Source organism: Andrographis paniculata, unplaced genomic scaffold (genome assembly GCF_009805555.1).
Source record: "Andrographis paniculata isolate CXL003 unplaced genomic scaffold, ASM980555v1 Contig57END, whole genome shotgun sequence".
In the NCBI taxonomy this organism is placed as follows: Eukaryota; Viridiplantae; Streptophyta; class Magnoliopsida; order Lamiales; family Acanthaceae; genus Andrographis; species Andrographis paniculata.
In genome coordinates, this window is record NW_026137592.1 from 1639391 (window position 1) to 1658441 (window position 19051).

Consider the following 19051-nt stretch of genomic DNA (forward strand, 5'->3'; position numbering starts at 1 on the left):
GACATGAAATTTGAATTGTAAAATTTTTTAATTGGAATAGTGGTATAATATAATATAAATAAGTGTTGATGTGATATTTTGAATGTAAAATTGATTTTTACTGTAATATATATTATAGAAAATGAAAAATAAGTATTCCTTTGGTCTGTGGATCATATTTACTTTTAGCATCATTGTACTTAACATTAAAAATATTCTTATATTTGTATAATTATTTTTTTTACAAATATTTTTCTATTAGTATTATAAAACACTAATGAAAGTATTGATATAATAATTTATATTCAAAAATCAACGTGCAAAAAGTAAATCTGGAGTTGTATTTAATTTGATATTTTGAGAGGGGGGAATTTTGATGAATAGTGTAAATCCTGGTAAATCCCCCAAACTTTATTTTTTGATATTTTTTTATTATTTTTTTCAATAACGTGAGAATTCGCCGTCATTATTCTTTAAATGCATTTTGAATAAATTCACAATCCCCGAACACTGCACATTAGACTCGACAAGGCAAATCACACTATAATTTTAGTCTAATTTATTAAAAGTGTTGTTATATCATGGTTAGTAAAAAAAATATTTTTTTTTCTAAATTTATAATTATTTTTTACTTATCTATTTGCACAAATATTATTGATGAATTCCATATATTTTTTATAAACTCCGTACTAGTGGAGTTCACTCTTTCACTCATCCCCTGACCACCTTCGGGATCGGCCCAACAATGCCAAGAGACTTTCTACACAAGGCACATTCGCAGGTCACAAGGGCGAGCCACCACCATAACCAATGCCCAATGTCACTCAGTCCACTTCACTATCTAACCGGGCTCTAATACCACTATTGAGATTATGGCCAACTTAACACTAGTATGATATTATCCGCTTTAGGTTGATACGGACGCATTTTTGTTTTGTCCTAGAGTTATAATTTGTGAACTTTGCAAACCTTTTGCTATGTTTAAACTTTGAACATATATATATATATATAATAAACATATGTATATTTAAACTTTGACAATAAATATTAATTAATATCTTCTTTTAAAGAAATAAAAGTGGTTAAAAGTTATTATAATATGTTATTTTGGAATTTTCTTATATATATATATGTTTTGATTTATTTAGTTTTTTTTCACAAAATATTCAAATTAAAAAATTTTACAATTTAAATTTTGTTTGGATTATATTCTATTTAAAAAATATTTCAATATTATATTTTATAAAATATATATATTTATTAAATTTGTGATGTAAAAAAATATTTTAAAATCTAAATTGTTGGGGATTATCTTTTGCCAATATTTGGATATATAAATTAAGGCGGCGGCTCCAGTGTTGAATATAAAATTCAACATTGTGCTGAATAGCACATCGTGTGCTACAGGACAGCACACGGGTTACCATAAACATCACACAGTATACTTTAATATTATACAAAACAACACTTGATCTAACAACATATATTCTGATACAACGCATATAATACTTGATTTTAGTACATGACATACTCTCGTACAACACACGCTATAATTATGAACTAACAGTACATGTTTTTATTACAAACAACACATACTGTATTTAATAAAGGCGTGTATTGTTTTCATATTTTACCAGTGTTGATTTGGAGAATGAGCGTGGTGCTGACTTTTCAAATTCAGCATCGTAAACTTTCCCATAAATTAAGGATGCGTTTTTTCCTAAATTAATTATGCATCGGACATATATTAAACACACTCTGCATTATAGTATGAACAAATGGAAAAATGATGGAAAAGGGTTGGAAGTTGTCAACCTCGATCATGATGGATTGGGAGTGGAAAATACAATACAAAGGAAAAAAACAGATGATTCAGACACAACCTTCCTATGAACAAACTACCTAACCCTATGGCACCCCTAAACTTAACACGTCTCATTATTAAGTTGTTTTTTTTTTTTATTAAATAAAAAATAAATAGATCCCACTATCCTTTCTAGATAAATCTTATCAACTTCTTAATATATATATATATCTATCTATATGTTTAATGAAAAATATAATACTAGTAAATTGTGCTGCAATATTTGTAATAGGATATGCATATATGTGTGAATATATTTTGGAATGAATAGGAGATTTGATTATGGCTAATTATTATCATTTTAATCAATGAATAAAAAATTGACACACAGTATATCATTTCAATTAATATTGAAATTATGTACCGACGAAAGTTGTTGATATTTATAGGCCTTTTGTATGAACATATAACATTGAAATTAATTACTATAATATTTATTGTTAATATATGTTGTTCATCATTATATATTTTTTTATTTGTAACATATTAATATAAATATCATTTTGTTATTCGGCTCAAACAAATAAAGATAATCAAACGCGAACACAAATACAAACAGATTTGCATAGACAAATTCAATCACACACAATTCATGCAACGATCAAAAATCGCACGCATACTCTATTCGGTCGCAAGAAACCTATATTTGAGGGTTACAATTAAGACAATTTCATTAAATCGATAACAAATTGAACTTATATAAAAAGTGTATTCTATCTCCTTCAAGTTGCTAATCTATCTCATCTAAGTCCCCCATTAACCATGAACACACTCCCCTCCCTTGCTCACTTATTCATACTCACCTAATCATTCAAAGAAAAAAAAAAAATTTTTTACGACTGCGGGTTCTCACGTCATAAGAAAAAAAAAATACATTTCGACGAGATTGTCTAACAAACTAACTATATACCTTTAGGAATCTACCATTTAAAATTCACTCACCAACCACTAGATTATTACAACTGATTTTATTCCTCCTATGGAGAGGACCGATCATATCTAATATGAGTTGGAGAAATAATAAAGAGTAATTCGTATTTGGGTCTTATTTGATTTTGATTCAGGATTCACAAACTCAATTAGTTTGATCATGTGCGGTTTGAGCTACTTCCAAACATAAAAAAAAAATATTAAAAACCAAAGTCCAATACTAATATTTGTATTATATTAATATAAATATTATTTTGTTAATTTATAATTCATTTAGTATCTATCTATATTGCACGGGTGTCAAGCATCGTAATTCGTAGTCACCTCCATATATATATATATTTTGAGGTCGATCATTCGCTGCTTAGAGTCCAATACAAATAGAGAGTTGATTATATATTTATGCTATATATAATTTATTTGATATATATAAAATATTAGAGGATGATTTGATAGTATACGATGAACTTGTGATCAGTAGATTATGAGTTTAAATCTTTAATATCAACAAAAAAATAATTTATCATATTATATATATATAATACTTCTTTCATTTCAAAATAATAATCTTATTTTTTCATTTTTGTTCGTCCTAAAACAATAATCTAATTTTTAATTTTGGTAACTATCCCCACCCTTTTACAAAATTATCTCCACTTTTTTCACAATAGTTATATAAAGTATGAGTATTTTGATATTTTAAAAATATTTTTATAACCACAGTCCATATAATATTACTATTCTTCAATTTTTGAGTCCATCCCAAGTGTTTGGGAGATTGGATTTTGGAATTGGATTTTTTAGGATTTTAAAGTATGGATTTGTAAATTGTGTTTGTTTGGGGGATTGAATTTTGTAATGATTATGTTAGAAGAAATTATTATTTTATTAAGAGAGATGATATGTTGATGTGATAGTTTGAATTAAATAGTATTTAGATATAATTGAAAAATAATTTTGAAATAGTTGAAATGAAAGTTAGATGTGATGTTTAAAAAATTATAAATATTTTATATTATTAAAGTTGTGTATATATTGCCTCACGTACCACCTACCAATTTGTATTTTCAATCAAGTGAATCGTTACAGTCAAATGGACTTTACGGATTGCAAAAAATCTCAAACAGGCTATCTTCATCGTAGCCTACCCTGTAAATTAGTAGAATTTTAATTTTAATTTTTAAATTTGTACAGACTCTAAGGGTTCCTTACTTTTTATTTCGCCTTGACTTCTTCGACCGGCTCTAACTAGTATGTGTGAAAGCAAGCCAATTTTAAGATAAGGTAAAATAACAGAAAATATATACATATATATATATATATATAACATAAGAGATACTCCTATGTAAGTTGTTATGCACTATTTGATGAATGATTTGTCAATTAATTTATTGAAAGCTTCCGCACTATAATTTAAAACTTTTGTTTTTGTATCTATACATTTAAATATTTTACACTTCTATATAAAATATTAATTTAATATACAAAATTTCAAAAAAAAGATAAATGCAAAATGGGACAATCACATTTAAATTAAACCCAATAATTGAAGGAGTTGAATAGGAATTTGCCTTGTCCCTATCAAAAACCTCAAAAGGGATGCAAAGAGCTTTTACATGGTTATATTTTAAATAATTAGGAATTGATCTACATCAATAAATTCATATTTATTTATTTAAATAATTTAATTTAATTTAATTTGTAAAGTTTGTTAGTCTAGGGCAACTATAAATAGGTAGTGCCTGCCTTAATTGAAGTCTCACTACAATCAACACTAGCAGCATATTTTTAAACTTAGCCATGGCCATCTCCAAAGGTTTTTTTGCAATTGTACTTTTGGCTCTCGCATTTGTACTCTTTGTTCAAGGAGAAAATGAGGTACCAATAACTTGTATATTGATTTTTTAACTCATATTTATAATTTCATATCAAACATCTATTTATATTCGTAATATATATGTATTTAATTTTTTATAATTCTAATGCCAATAAAAAATTTAAAATACTTTGTAAAGGCAACCTTATGTTTTGGGTGTGTTTGATTTTATATCTTTGTTTTGAATTTTTATTTATATAATATTTGAAGATATATTGTAAGATGAAATATTATATAGGAAAAAAAATATTTTTCTTTTAATATAACCAAAATTCATTAATTTTGATCCCAATATAAAAATTTTATCAATTTTGGTTCCAATATAACCAAAACTCATTAGTTTTGGTCTCAATATAAATTTTTTATCAATTTTAGTTTCAATATAACCAAAACTCATCATATTTTGTCCCAATATAATCAAACTTTATATTTTTTTGTCTCACCGTTAACAAATCGACGGAAAACGTTGACATGAAAAGAAATCAAATCTTATATTTATATTCGAAGAAATTACACAATCTTGCAAGTTCACGTCAGCATTTTCCATCGGTTTGTTGACCGTGGGACCAAAAAAAATAATGTTTGATTATATTATGACAAAAAAGGATGAGTTTTGGTTATATTGGAACTAAAATTGATAAAAATTGGGACCAAGAATGATGAGTTTTTATTATATTGGGACTAAAATTGATAAGATTTTTATATTGGAACTAAAATTGATAAGAATTTTATATTGGGACCAAAATTGATGAATTTTGATTATATTGAGACCAAAAATAATTTTTTCCCTATTATATATATATATATATTTATAGATAATTGCGATGAGATAATATAAAAACAAGTGAACTTTTTATTAATATTATCATAAGAGTATATATGTTGGTTTAAATAATTAAACAATAAATTAAAGGCAATTAAATTGAATATTGCTATTAAAATAGTCTTAAATGAGCTTGCAAACCATGTTATAGTTTGTATTAATGAAATAAAATTAATCTTATTTATGGTTAATTGAAATTTGATTTTAGCTTTTTTTCTATCTAATTTTTTATTAAAATACTGTTCGGTTTTTTTTTTTATTTTTTTATTTTATTATTTTATTTATGTTATATAGATTTAAAGTGAAGTAATTGTTGAATATAAATAGAAAAAATAAAAAAACAATTATACAGTAAAAAAATGTAAAAATAACAAGTAAAATCAATCCAATTTATTATAAATAAGAAAACGGACTTGAATTATATATACAAGGGTATGTGTGTTTAATCTAATTTATGTATTGATTTATCTATTTATTATTTAAAAATTCCTATGTTTACATTTTATTTATTCTTAATTTTAAATAATTTGAATTTCCTTCAGGAATTCATTGGTGTTGGAGAGAACAAAGCCGGGGAAAAAATAGGTCAGCAAAATTAAAATAACTTTTAAATATAAGATTTTTATGTCAATATTACATTTTTCAGAAAAATAAAATAAATAGTAAAAAATAAAAATAAAATACTAATGATCAAATATTTATGAAAAAAATAAAAAAATTGAAATAAATTATTCAATTTAACAGATTGCGGATCCGAGTGTGTCCGGAGGTGCCGATTGTCGTCAAGGCCCCGACTATGCCACCGTGCGTGCGGGACGTGCTGTGCGCGATGCAACTGCGTCCCACCGGGAACTGCTGGGAATAAAGAGTTGTGCCCATGCTATGCCAAAATGACTACCCATGGCAATAGGCTCAAATGTCCCTAAAAATTAAATTAACTCATATATATATATTACTATTTAACTTTTTTTTAATAAAAATTATATCTTGGCTTTCAAATTTTAGTTGCTGGTTTTGAACTTATTAGAAAAATGGTTGAGAAAAATGCAAGCTGGTTTTAATTGAAAGCTGTAATGTATTTTTAATTATATATATAAGAATAATAAATAATACTATTATATTGAATTTATAGATAATGCGATACTAATTTAATTATGTAATTTATATGGTTATATATGTGTAATAATATAAATAATATTGTACCAAGGATGGACAGACTGCGAGTTTTTTTTTTTTTTTTTTTTTATGACGTGAGAATCTGCAGCCACTACTCGAAAGTACATTGGGTAAATCCCAGTCGAACCTAATACCCTGTAAACCAGACCCAATAAAAAAGTCACTGAGAGTTCTTTTTTTTTTTTTTTTATTGGAAAGATCAGGGATTTTAGATATAAATAATGAATAAATAGTAGATACAAAATACTCCGGGCATCCCCGGGAGATCAACCAAAGCTAAGGCCTGGACATACAAATAACGAAATTAAGGTCTGCACGCAGGCAGAGACGGACAAAAGAATCAGGGGATTCTTTTTTTTTTTTTGATCGGAATCAGGGGGATTCTTTTTTTGATTTTATGTATTGTGGTGCATGACCGTTCTTAGTTGGTGGAGCTTAGTTGGTGGAGCGATTTGTATGGTTAATTCCGTTAACGAACTAGACCTCAACCTGACACCAAATTTGTCCTCCAATAGATTCTCATTAAGGGATTTAGATTGTACTCATTCTAATTACCAGACTCTTAGAGCACGGTATTGTTATTTATTGTCAATGACTTGGATTGTTATTAAATAATTCTGCTATTATACTGCCTTGATTATTACTTTGATATAAACCAATAGACTTATTTTGATTTGTGTTTGTACTGTTAATTGGTTAGATGTCACATTTTATAAACTACAATAATATATATATATATATTTATTACTAACATAATTCTTTCATATATAAATAAATAAATAAAAATGTCAATCTAAAAACACTAAGATAAGAAACCCAACATCACATTAAAGCTAATTAATTTTTACATAAATTTTAAATATATAATTACACATATTATTATGTTATATATAAAATATGCATAAAAAAAATTATTTATATAACATCTAGGTTTGTTTGTCTAAATTATTTTTTAAATTTTCAATATATATATTTTTATTTTCATAAAAAAATCAAATAAAACACTACGGTGTGGTTATTTTATGAAATAATTTTAAAAAATATTTTTTATATGAGTAAAATAATGTATATATATAATATATTAATTTATTTTATTTTTTATGAAATAGTACTATATTGATTTTGTTTTTGGGTGTGTTTGTTTGGGGATTGAATTTACACTATTCATCCAATTTTTTTTCAAAAAAATATCAAATCATATACATATTTTTTATTTTTTATATTATATTAAAAATCAATTTTACATTCAAAATATCACATCAACACTTATTTATATCACATCATACAACTATTCAAATTCAAAATTTTTACTATTCAAATCCCAACTCAAAATCCAAATCCCCAAACAAACACACAACACGCACCAAACAAATTCCTAATAATTATTTAAATTAAAAATTTATTATTTTAAAAAACATACCAAAACAAACCCAAACCCACAGATAATTTCCAGCTAATAATGGGCAGAACTTATGGACGCCTTTATTGAAGCCTGTTTGGTTGGTGATTCGTCTTTGGGCCGATTATGGAGATAACTGTCGAGTGCTGCCATGCCTCCACAATTCATACTTTGCTTCTTTGGGCTGAAACTGAATTCATTACTGCCGCTACCTAAGGTAGCCATCTCTGCTAATCTACGTTTAATTGTAATTGTTTATTGTATTTGTGGTGCAATCTCGTTCAATTCAGCGCTATACATTGGTCACTTCCATGAATATTTTCTACATAGACTGCGGTTGACTGGTAAGAGACGCCAACCGCAGCAGCGAGGAGCTGGATCAATTGCGATTCAATCTTCGGAAGGAAGCCTCTTGCTGGAATTTCACGAGGTAAGATTCGTCCAACCTTGTTCGAATTAGCAATTTATGGTGTTATGCTTTTCAATGTTCACCAATCTGTAAAGAAACTGCTGTAATTGCGTTCCGCGTAAATTCGACGCGAGGAAGGTTTGGTGGAAACTGAGCTGTTATGTTTTATTGTTTTTTGGTCGCGACTTTTTCGATTAAATTGATTGGAATATGAAACAAATTCACAAAGCGATTGGAAAAATTAGGAAGTGTGATGCTTTTTCTACGATGTTTGGAGTTCATTGACGTGTAGTTTCATTTACTTTTTCATTTTGCAGTTGCGGATTAGAGAAAGGTAGCTGATGCAGACAAGACTGACACTGCTAATTCAGAACTTCTCGTTTAATTCACATACTGAATATTCGATTATGGGAACAAACTTGTTCCAACCATTGGTTGCAGCTGTAATTTCAGCTGCAATTGCCATTAGATCGTATAGGAGGAAGTCACTTGACCTCTCTGGAGCCATTGCCGGCTTCGTTGTCATGACCATACACATTGCTGTGAATTACAGGTCCTTCGGCTACTTCTTGTAATGAAAATGTTTGATTTGTGTGTGTATGTATGCAAATTGTAGGATATCTATTGCATGCTTTTGTTGCTTATAATATTTACTGTTCTATGATTATTGGTGTGCAATGTAGGTTTGGAGCTGCTCTGCTTGTTTTCTTTTTCACCTCTTCCATGTTTACAAAATTTGGAGAGGAAAAAAAGAGACAAGTTGATGCTGATTATAAAGAGGGTGGTCAACGCAATTGGTATATTCCTTTCTTTTTTTACATGAAAGTGGCTTTCTCTCACATACAATTGTCACCGCATATGTTTATGGTGCATTTGTTTTGTCAACGGGCTTCTTCTTTACAAGCAGAATGTGATTTTTATCGTTTAACTGAAATGTTTATAAAACAACTGAATGGTGAATCATATATCTACTGAATGGTGAATCATATATCTGTATCTAATTTATCACCATGTAGAAAAGGTAGAAACTTATTAATCTGGAGCACTTAATAAGATAAAACAATTCCTCATATGTCTGATTATCCAGCAAACTTGAAGACCCTCCTTTTTTCTTTTCTTTTGTTTTTTGTTGCTACATTGCTTCAAGAAATTTCAAATTCCATTCTTTGAATTAACCAATTTTTTATCCAGTTAGCAGAACTGGTCATTACTTTTTGTTGTCTGTAGAATATTAACTTTTATGATGTTAGTCCTCACATCCTTTTAACAACTTTTTGATCTATATTAATCCATGATGACTCATTCCCTGCCACTGTTTGGAAAATCTTTGTCAACATTGTAGTTCAAATCTCTTGTTTTCTTATTTTACACTGTCCTTTTTATTGGGAGCCGAATCTGAAATTCATTCTCTTTCTGAGTAATTTAAGTTCAGACCCTCTCATCCTTCTTTCATACCATTGTTTAATCCAAATGGTGCGCATGACCTGTTAGTTGTGAACTATTAGAAATAGATAGTGTATGATCCCGTGCTGTATCCCTCAAAAAAGAAAAAAGAAATGAAAGTAGATTCATGGATACTTGAGCAGAATTGAATCTACCCTTTTTCCATCATATATCATGTCTGCGATCGATCCATTTGGCTTCAGCTCCATTGTTCTGCAAGTGTCTTCTTTACAAATAAGGCCCAGAATAGAAGCTTTTTTAGTCTTTGATTTTTGGTTGTTCTTTGCAGGATACAAGTTCTGTTTAATAGTGGCATTGCAACAATTCTGGTTTTGATTGCCTGGAAACTAATGGGTTCTAAAGATTATTGTTTAGATTCAAAAGAATCAGGTCCAGTAACTGCCCTAATTGGTGGCATTCTTGGTCACTACTGTTGCTGCAACGGAGACACATGGTCTTCCGAACTTGGAGTTCTCAGCCAGGACCAGCCACGGTTAATTACAACTCTCAAGGTGGGAGATATTCACCCATAATCTTGCTTAGCTAAACTCCGTCTTTATAAATCTTTTTCCTCGTTTCTTCAAATTATCTGCTACTACCAAAATCTGTTGGTTTTCTTTTTTTTTTGGGGCATCAAATCATTAAAAATTCATGGACTTCAGTTGGATGTTTATCCTTCTTTTGTGTGTGTGTGTTCACATGCTTTTAATTGGTTGTTTTTGTGATTGTCAATTATTCATAGAATTTCCACTTAATATTGAGCCATGTAGAATTTAATGGTGTGGTTATTGTTTGTTTGGTTTTAGTTTGAGATTGTAGTTTTGATTTAAGATTTGGTTTAAATAGTACTACCTCCGTCAGATTCTAAGGTCCCGTTTACCTTTGTGTGTTCGACTTTTAAATATTAATTATTATATCAAAATATAATACAAATTAAGAAAAAATTGCAAAAATAATTTCATTAGTGTAAATATAAGGATATTTTTAATGTTAAAGTACAACGACGCAAAAGATAAATGTAACCCCTTATAGGCTGACGGATGAAGTATCTTAATATGATATTCTATGAAATAAAATAACGTATTTTTATTGAAAAAGTGTGCGACGATTTGGGTTTGATAACTTAGGTTGTTTCTTATTTTAGTTTTTTAGAAGTTAGATGTAACATTTGTATAGAGTTCAATCATAGTTGAAAATAATGTTTTTAGCTGTGATTTGTTTTTTTCTCTCACTTTTGATCAGCCAGTTCGAAAGGGCACAAATGGCGGCGTGACAAAGGCAGGACTTCTAGCTGCTGCAGCCGGAGGCAGCGTGATCGGTCTGGCATTATTTATCTCGGGTTTACTCACCTCCAACTGCCCTTTCAACGTAACTCTGAAACAGCTACTTCTAATTCCAGTCTCCGCCATTGCTGGATTATGTGGAAGCCTCGTAGATTCAGTACTCGGCGCAACCCTCCAGTACAGCGGCTTCTGCACCGTCCGCAATAAGGTAAAAAAAAAAAAAAAACAAGAACACACTTCATTCCCATCCCAAAGCTCAATCACATTCTAAGTGGATTGCAAAACCATGCAGGTTGTCGGAAAACCAGGGCCGACTGTGAAGAAGATATCGGGGCTGCGCATACTCGACAACAATGCAGTCAACCTTGTCTCTATATCGCTGACGACGGCGCTAACTGCCTTCGCTTGCTTGTTCATTTTCTGAGACCATATCCAAGTATATCACTTTCCCAATCATCATTGTCTTATTAATTATGTGGCCTTTTAGAACATATGTGCTTTGCTGCGTCGAACCGTTTTGTAAGAAATGAAATTATTCAAGTCGGGTTGACTAATAAGGGTATTTCACTGAATTTTCCGGAACTTTTACTCTTTCGCAACTCCTGTGTTGTATGCAAGATGTTGTCTAATTAGTTTACTGAATGTGAACACGTTTAGACAAAAGAAAACTCGTAATAAGGATTCTATAGGTGAACCTGCGAAAGGATCATTTTCGATGTCCGACAGACAGCAGCGAACTCGTAACCCGACGTACGAAGGCCGCACAGCTGTCCATCGAGACAGAGTGGGCGTCCCAAAAAATACCTGCACGGATTTTCGTGATTATGTAGGCATCAAAAAGGGATTTCCTGGGATGCACGTCACGGCCAAAAATCGCGAACGACGACCATGTCCGCCGTTCACGGACCCGTCGTCCAGCAGTATATTGGGAACGAGGATTCGCGCACAGCGCTGACGGACCCGCGTCATCGCGAGAAGTCCAACAAACTTTATCGTTTAGAGAAAAGAGAACTCGTAACAAGGAGTCTATAGGTGAACCTGCGAAAGGATCATTTTCGATGTCTGCCCCGACAGACAGCAGCGAACTCGTGACCCGACGTACGAATGCCGCACAACCGTTCATCGAGACAGAGTGGGCGTCCCAAAAAACTCCTGCACGGATTTTCGTGAATATGTAAGCATAAAAAAGGGATTTCCTGCGATGCACGTCGCGGTCAAAAATCGCAAACGACGACCTTGTCCGCCGTTCACGGACCCGTCGTCCAGCAGTATATTGCGAAGGAGGATTCGCGCACAACGCCGACGGACCCGCGTCATCGCGAGAAGTCCAACAAACTTTATCATTTAGAGAAAAGAAAACTCGTAACAAGGATTCTATAGGTGAACTTGCGAAAGGATCACTGTCGATCTCTGCCCCGACATACAGCAGCGAACTCGTGACCCGATGTACGAATGCCGCACAGCTGTCCATCGAGACAGAGTGGGTGTCCCAAAAAACTCATGCACGGATTTTCGTGAATATGTAGGCATAAAAAAGGGATTTTCTGCGATGCACGTCGCGGCCAAAAATCGCGAACGACGACCTTGTCCGCCGTTTACGGACCCGTCGTCCAGCCGTATATTGCGAACGAGGATTTGCGCACAGCGCCAACGGACCCGCGTCATCCCGAGAATTCCAACAAGCGTAATCGTTTTAAGAAAAGAGAACTCGTAACAAGGATTCTATAGGTGAACCTGCGAAAGGATCATTGTCGACGTCTGCCCCGACAGACAGCAGCGAACTCGTGACCCGACGTACGAATGCCGCATAGCCGTCCATCGAAACAGAGTGGGCGTCCCAAAAAACTCCTGCACGAATTTTCGTGAATATGTAGGCATCAAAAAAGGATTTTTTGCGATGCACGTCGCGGCCAAAAATCGCAAACGACGACCATGTCCGCCGTTCACGGACCCGTCATCCAGCAGTATATTGCGAACGAAGATTCGCGCACATCGCTGACGGACCCGCGTCATCGTGAGAATTCCAACAAGCGTTATCGTTTAGAGAAAAGAAAACTCGTGACAAGGATTCTATAGGTGAACCTGCGAAAGGATCATTGTCGATCTCTGCCGCGATAGACAACAGCGAACTCGTGACCCGACGTACGAATGCCGCACAGCCGTCCAGCGAGATAGAGAAGGCGTCCAAAAAAACTCCTACATGGATTTTCGTGAATATGTAGGCATAAAAAAGGGATTTCCTGCGATGCACGTCGCGGCCAAAAATCACGAACGACGACCATGTCCGCCGTTCACGGACCCGTCGTCCAACGGTATATTGCGAACGAGGATTCGCGCACAGCGCTGACGGACCCGCGTCATCGCGAGAAGTCCAACAAGCGTTATCGTTTAGAGAAAAGAAAACTCGTGACAAGGATTCTATAGGTGAACCTGCGAAGGGATTATTGTCGATCTCTGCCCCGACAAACAGCAGCGAACTCGTGACCCGACGTACGAATACCGCACAACCGTCCATCGAGACAGAGTGGGCGTCCCAAAAAACTCCTACACGGATTTTCGTGAATATGTAGGCATCAAAAAGGGATTTCGTGCGATGCACGTCGCGGCCAAAAGTCACGAACGACGACCATGTCCGCCGTTCACGGACCCGTTGTCCAGCGGTATATTGCGAACGAGGATTCGCGCACAGCGCTGACGGACCCGGGTCATCACGAGAAGTCCAACAAGCGTTATCGTTTAGAGAAAAGAAAACTCGTGACAAGGATTCTATAGGTGAACCTGCGAAAGGGTCATTGTCGATCTCTGCCCCGACAAACAGCAGCGAATTCGTGACGCGACGTACGAATGCCGCACAGCCGTCCATCGAGACAGAGTGGGCGTCCCAAAAAACTCCTACACGGATTTTCGTGAATATGTAGGCATCAAAAAGGGATTTCCTGCGATGAACGTCGCGGTCAAAAATCGCGAACGACGACCTTGTCCGCCGTTCACGGACCCGTCGTCCAGCCGTATATTGCGAACGAGGATTCGCGCAAGCGCCGACGGACCCGCGTCATCGCGAGAAGTCCAACAAGCGTTATCGTTTAGAGAAAAGAGAACTCGTAACAAGGATTCTATAGGTAAACCTGCGAAAGGATCATTGTCAAATGTCTGCCCCGACAGACAGCAGCAAACTCGTGACCCGACGTACGAATGCCGCACAGCCGTCCATCGAGACAGAGTGGGCGTCCCAGAAGACTCCTGCACGGATTTTCGTGAATATGTAGGCATCAAAAAGGGATTTTCTGCGATTCACGTTGCGGTCAAAAATTGCGAGCGACGACCTTCTCCGCCGTTCACAGACCTGTCGTCTAGCAGTATATTGCGAGCGAGGATTCGCGCACAGCACCGACGGACCCGCGTCATCGCGAGAAGTCCAACAAGCATAATCATTTTAAGAAAAGAGAACTCGTAACAAGGATTCTATAGGTGAACCTGCGAAAGGATGATTGTCGACGTCTGCCCCGACAGACAGCAGCGAACTCGTGACCCGACGTACGAATGCCGCATAGCCGTCCATCGAAACAGAGTGGGCGTCCAAAAAAACTCCTGCACGATTTTTGTGAATATGTAGGCATCAAAAAGGGATTTCCTGCGATGCACATCGCGGTCAAAAATCGCGAACGACGACCCTGTACGCCGTTCACGGACCCGTCGTCCATCCGTATATTGCGAACGAGGATTCGCGCACAGGCGCTGACGAACCCGCGTCAACGCGAGAAGTCCAGTAAGCCTTATCGTTTATAGAAAAGAAGACTCGTAACAGGGATTCTATAGTCGAACCTGCGGAAGGATCATTGTCGATGTCTGCCCCCGCAGACAACAGCGAATTCGTGACCCGACGTACGAATGCCGGTCAGGCCGTCCATCGATACAGAGTGGGCGCCCCAAAAAACTCCTGCGCGGATTTTTTCGCGAATATGTAGGCAGCAAAAATGGATTTCCTGCGATGCCCGTCGCAGCGAAAAATCGCGAACGACGACCCTGTACGCCGTTCACGGACACGTCGTCCAGCCGTATATTGCGAACGAGGATTCGCGCACGGGCGCTGACGAATCCGCGTCAACGCGAGAAGTCCAGTAAGCCTTATCGTTTATAGAAAAAAGGACTCGTAACAGGGATTCTATAGTCGAACCTGCGGAAGGATCATTGTCGATGTCTGCCCCCGCAGACAACAGCGATACGAAGTACGAATGCTGGTTAGGCCGTCCATCGAGACAGAGTGGGCGCCCCAAAAAACTCCTCTGCGGATTTTTTCGCGAATATGTAGGCAGCAAAAATGGATTTCCTGCGATGCCCGTCGCGGCCAAAAATCGCGAACGACGACCTTGTCCGCCGTTCGTGGACCTGTCGTCCAGCCGTATATTGCGAACGAGGATTCACGCACGGGCGCCGACGGACCCGCGTCAACGCGAGAAGTCCAGTTAGCCTTATCGTTTATAGAAAAGAGGACTCGTAATAGGGATTCTATAGTCGAACCTGCGGAAGGATCATTGTCGATGTCTGCCCCTGCAGACAACAGCGAATTCGTGATGCGACGTACGAATGCCGGTCAGGCCGTCCATCGAGACAGAGTGGGCGGCCCAAAAAACTCCTGCGTGGATTTTTTCGCGAATATGTAGGCAGCAAAAATGGATTTCCTGCGATGCCCGTCGCAACCAAAATTCGCGAACGACGACCTTTTCCGCCGTTCACGGACCCGTCGTCCAGCCGTATATTGCGAACGAGAATTCGTGCACAGGCGCCGACGAACCCGCGTCAACGCGAGAAGTCCGGTAAGCCTTATCGTTTATAGAAAAGAGGAATCGTAACAGGGATTCTATAGTCGAACATGCGGAAGGATCATTGTCGATGTCTGCCCCCGCAGACAACAGCGAATTCGTGACGCGACGTACGAATGCCGGTCAGGCCGTCCATCGATACACAGTGGGCGCCCCAAAAAACTCCTGCGCAGATTTTTTCGCGAATATGTAGGCAGCAAAAATGGATTTCCTGCGATGCCCTTCGTGGCCAAAAATCGCGAACGACGACCTTGTCCGCCGTTCGCGGACCTTTCGTCCAGCCGTATATTGCGAACGAGGATTCACGCACGGGCGCCGACGAACCCGCGTCAACGCGAGAAGTCCGGTAAGCCTTATCGTTTATAGAAAAGAGGACTCGTAACAGGGATTCTATAGTCGAACCTGCGGAAGGATCATTGTCGATGTCTGCCCCCGCAGACAATAGCGACACGACGTACGAATGCTGGTCAGGCCGTCCATCGAGACAGAGTGGGCGCCCCAAAAAACTCCTGTGCGGATTTTTTCGCGAATATGTAGGCAGCAAAAATGGATTTCCTGCGATGCCCGTCGCGGCCAAAAATCGCGAACGATGACCTTGTCCGCCGTTCGCGGACCCGTCGTCCAGCCGTATATTGCGAACGACGATTCACGCACGGGCGCCGACGAACCCGCGTCAACGGGAGAAGTCCAGTTAGCCTTATCGTTTATAGAAAAGAGGACTCGTAACAGGGATTCTATAGTCGAACCTGCGGAAGGATCATTGTCGATGTCTGCCCCCGCAGACAACAACGAATTCGTGACCCGACGTACGAATGCCGGTTAGGCCGTCCATCGATACAGAGTGGGCGCCCCAAAAAACTCCTGCGCGGATTTTTTCGCGAATATGTAGGCAGCAAAAATGGATTTCCTGCGATGCCCGTCGCAGCGAAAAATCGCGAACGACGACCCTGTACGCCGTCACGGACACGTCGTCCAGCCGTATATTGCGAACGAGGATTCGCGCACGGGCGCTGACGAACCCGCGTCAATGCGAGAAGTTCGGTAAGCCTTATCGTTTATAGAAAAGAGGACTCGTAACAGGGATTCTATAGTCGAACCTGCGGAAGGATCATTGTCGATGTCTGCCCCTGCAGACAACAGCGAATTCGTGACGCGACGTACGAATGCCGGTCAGGCCGTCCATCGAGACAGAGTGGGCGCCCCAAAAAACTCCTGCGTAGATTTTTTCGCGAATATGTAGGCAGCAAAAATGGATTTCCTGCGATGCCCGTCGCAACCAAAATTCGCGAACGACGACCTTTTCCGCCGTTCACGGACCCGTCGTCCAGCCGTATATTGCGAACGAGAATTCGCGCACAGGCGCCGACGAAACCGCGTCAACGCGAGAAGTCCGGTAAGCCTTATCGTTTATAGAAAAGAGGAATCGTAACAGGGATTCTATAGTCGAACATGCGGAAGGATCATTGTCGATGTCTGCCCCCGCAGACAACAGCGAATTCGTGACGCGACGTACGAATGCCGGTCAGGCCGTCCATCGATACACAGTGGGCGCCCCAAAAAACTCCTGCGCGGATTTTTTCGCGAATATCTAGGCAGCAAAAATGAATTTCCTGCGATGCCCTTCGCGGCCAAAAATCACGAACGACGACCTTGTCCGCCGTTCGCGGACCTGTCGTCCAGCCGTATATTGCGAACGAGGATTCACGCACGGGCGCCGACGAACCCGCGTCAACGCGAGAAGTCCGGTAAGCCTTATCGTTTATAGAAAAGAGGACTCGTAACAGGGATTCTATAGTCGAACCTGCGGAAGGATCATTGTCGATGTCTGCCCCCGCAGACAATAGCGACGCGACGTACGAATGCTGGTCAGGCCGTCCATCGAGACAGAGTGGGTGCCCCAAAAAACTCCTGTGCGGATTTTTTCGCGAATATGTAGGCAGCAAAAATGGATTTCCTGCGATGCCCGTCGCGGCCAAAAATCGCGAACGATGACCTTGTCCGCCGTTCGCGGACCCGTCGTCCAGCCGTATATTGCGAACGAGGATTCACGCACGGGCGCCGACGAACCCGCGTCAACGCGAGAAGTCCAGTTAGCCTTATCGTTTATAGAAAAGAGGACTCGTAACAGGGATTCTGTAGTCGAACATGCGGAAGGATCATTGTCGATGTCTGCCCCCGGAGACAACAGCGAATTCGTGACGCGACGTACGAATGCCGGTAGGGCCGTCCATCGATACAGAGTGGGCGCCCCAAAAAACTCCTGTGCGGATTTTTTCGCGAATATGTAGGCAGCAAAAATGGATTTCCTGCGATGCCCGTCGCGGCCAAAAATCGCGAACGACGACCTTGTCCGCCGTTCATGGACCCGTCGTCCAGCCGTATATTGCGAACGAGGATTCGCGCACGCGCGCTGACGAACCCGCGTCAATGCGAGAAGTTCGGTAAGCCTTATCTTTTATAGAAAAGAGGACTCGTAATAGGGATTCTATAGTCGAACTTGCAGAAGGATCATTATCGATGTCTGCCCCCGCAGACAACAGCGAATTCGTGACGCGACGTACGAATGCCGGTTAGGCCGTCCATCGAGACAGAGTGGGCGCCTCAAAAAACTCCAGCGCGGATTTTTTCGCGAATATGTAGGCAGCAAAAATGGATTTCCTGCGATGCCCGTCGCAGCCAAAATTCGCGAACGACGATCTTTTCCGCCGTTCATGGACCCGTCGTCCAGCCGTATATTGCGAACGAGGATTCGCGCACAGGCGCCGACGAACCCGCGTCAACGCGAGAAGTCCAGTAAGCCTTATCGTTTATAGAAAAGAGGACTCGTAACAGGGATTCTATAGTCGAACATGCGGAAGGATCATTGTCGATGTCTGCCCCCGCAGACAACAGCGAATTCGTGACGCGACGTACGAATGCCGGTCAGGCCGTCCATCGATAAAGAGCGGGCGCCCCAAAAAACTCCTGCGCGGATTTTTTCGCGAATATGTTGGCAGCAAAAATGGATTTCCTGCGATGCCCGTCGCAGCGAAAAATCGCGAACGCCGAT

At 38.2% G+C, this 19051-nt stretch overlaps 2 protein-coding genes across 3 annotated transcripts; both read left to right on the forward strand.

The window, feature by feature from the left end:
• Window positions 1-4546: 4546 nt before the first annotated feature.
• Window positions 4547-6666, forward strand: LOC127257276 (gibberellin-regulated protein 1). The gene is made up of 3 exons (XM_051283657.1): window positions 4547-4651; window positions 6015-6057; window positions 6217-6666. Exons 1-3 carry the CDS (start codon window positions 4574-4576, stop codon window positions 6396-6398), a joined length of 303 nt encoding a protein of 100 aa, XP_051139614.1. The 5' UTR covers window positions 4547-4573; the 3' UTR covers window positions 6399-6666.
• A 1637-nt stretch (window positions 6667-8303) lies between these two features.
• Window positions 8304-11754, forward strand: LOC127257509 (protein PGR). 2 transcript variants are annotated; one of them, XM_051283968.1, is made up of 7 exons: window positions 8304-8477; window positions 8774-9009; window positions 9140-9253; window positions 10189-10411; window positions 11142-11217; window positions 11299-11390; window positions 11475-11754. In XM_051283968.1, the coding sequence occupies exons 2-7, from the start codon at window positions 8798-8800 to the stop codon at window positions 11604-11606; spliced, it is 849 nt and encodes a 282-aa protein (XP_051139925.1). In that variant the 5' UTR covers window positions 8304-8477; window positions 8774-8797; the 3' UTR covers window positions 11607-11754. The 2 variants fall into 2 exon arrangements, with proteins under 2 accessions (XP_051139925.1, XP_051139924.1); XM_051283967.1 differs by having other exon boundaries at window positions 8306-8477; window positions 11142-11390.
• Window positions 11755-19051: the final 7297 nt, after the last annotated feature.

What these genes read in the sequence shown, in the direction of transcription:
- LOC127257276 (XM_051283657.1), top strand. Translation starts at nt 4,574, where the DNA reads ATGGCCATCTCCAAAGGTTTTTTTGCAATTGTACTTTTGGCTCTCGCA. An exon ending in TTGTTCAAGGAGAAAATGAG is followed by an intron (nt 4,652 to 6,014) that starts GTACCAATAACT and finishes AATTTCCTTCAG; the next exon opens with GAATTCATTGGTGTTGGAGA. An exon ending in CAAAGCCGGGGAAAAAATAG is followed by an intron (nt 6,058 to 6,216) that starts GTCAGCAAAATT and finishes TCAATTTAACAG; the next exon opens with ATTGCGGATCCGAGTGTGTC.
- LOC127257509 (XM_051283967.1), top strand. Translation starts at nt 8,798, where the DNA reads ATGCAGACAAGACTGACACTGCTAATTCAGAACTTCTCGTTTAATTCA. An exon ending in GAGGGTGGTCAACGCAATTG is followed by an intron (nt 9,254 to 10,188) that starts GTATATTCCTTT and finishes TGTTCTTTGCAG; the next exon opens with GATACAAGTTCTGTTTAATA. An exon ending in GGTTAATTACAACTCTCAAG is followed by an intron (nt 10,412 to 11,141) that starts GTGGGAGATATT and finishes ACTTTTGATCAG; the next exon opens with CCAGTTCGAAAGGGCACAAA.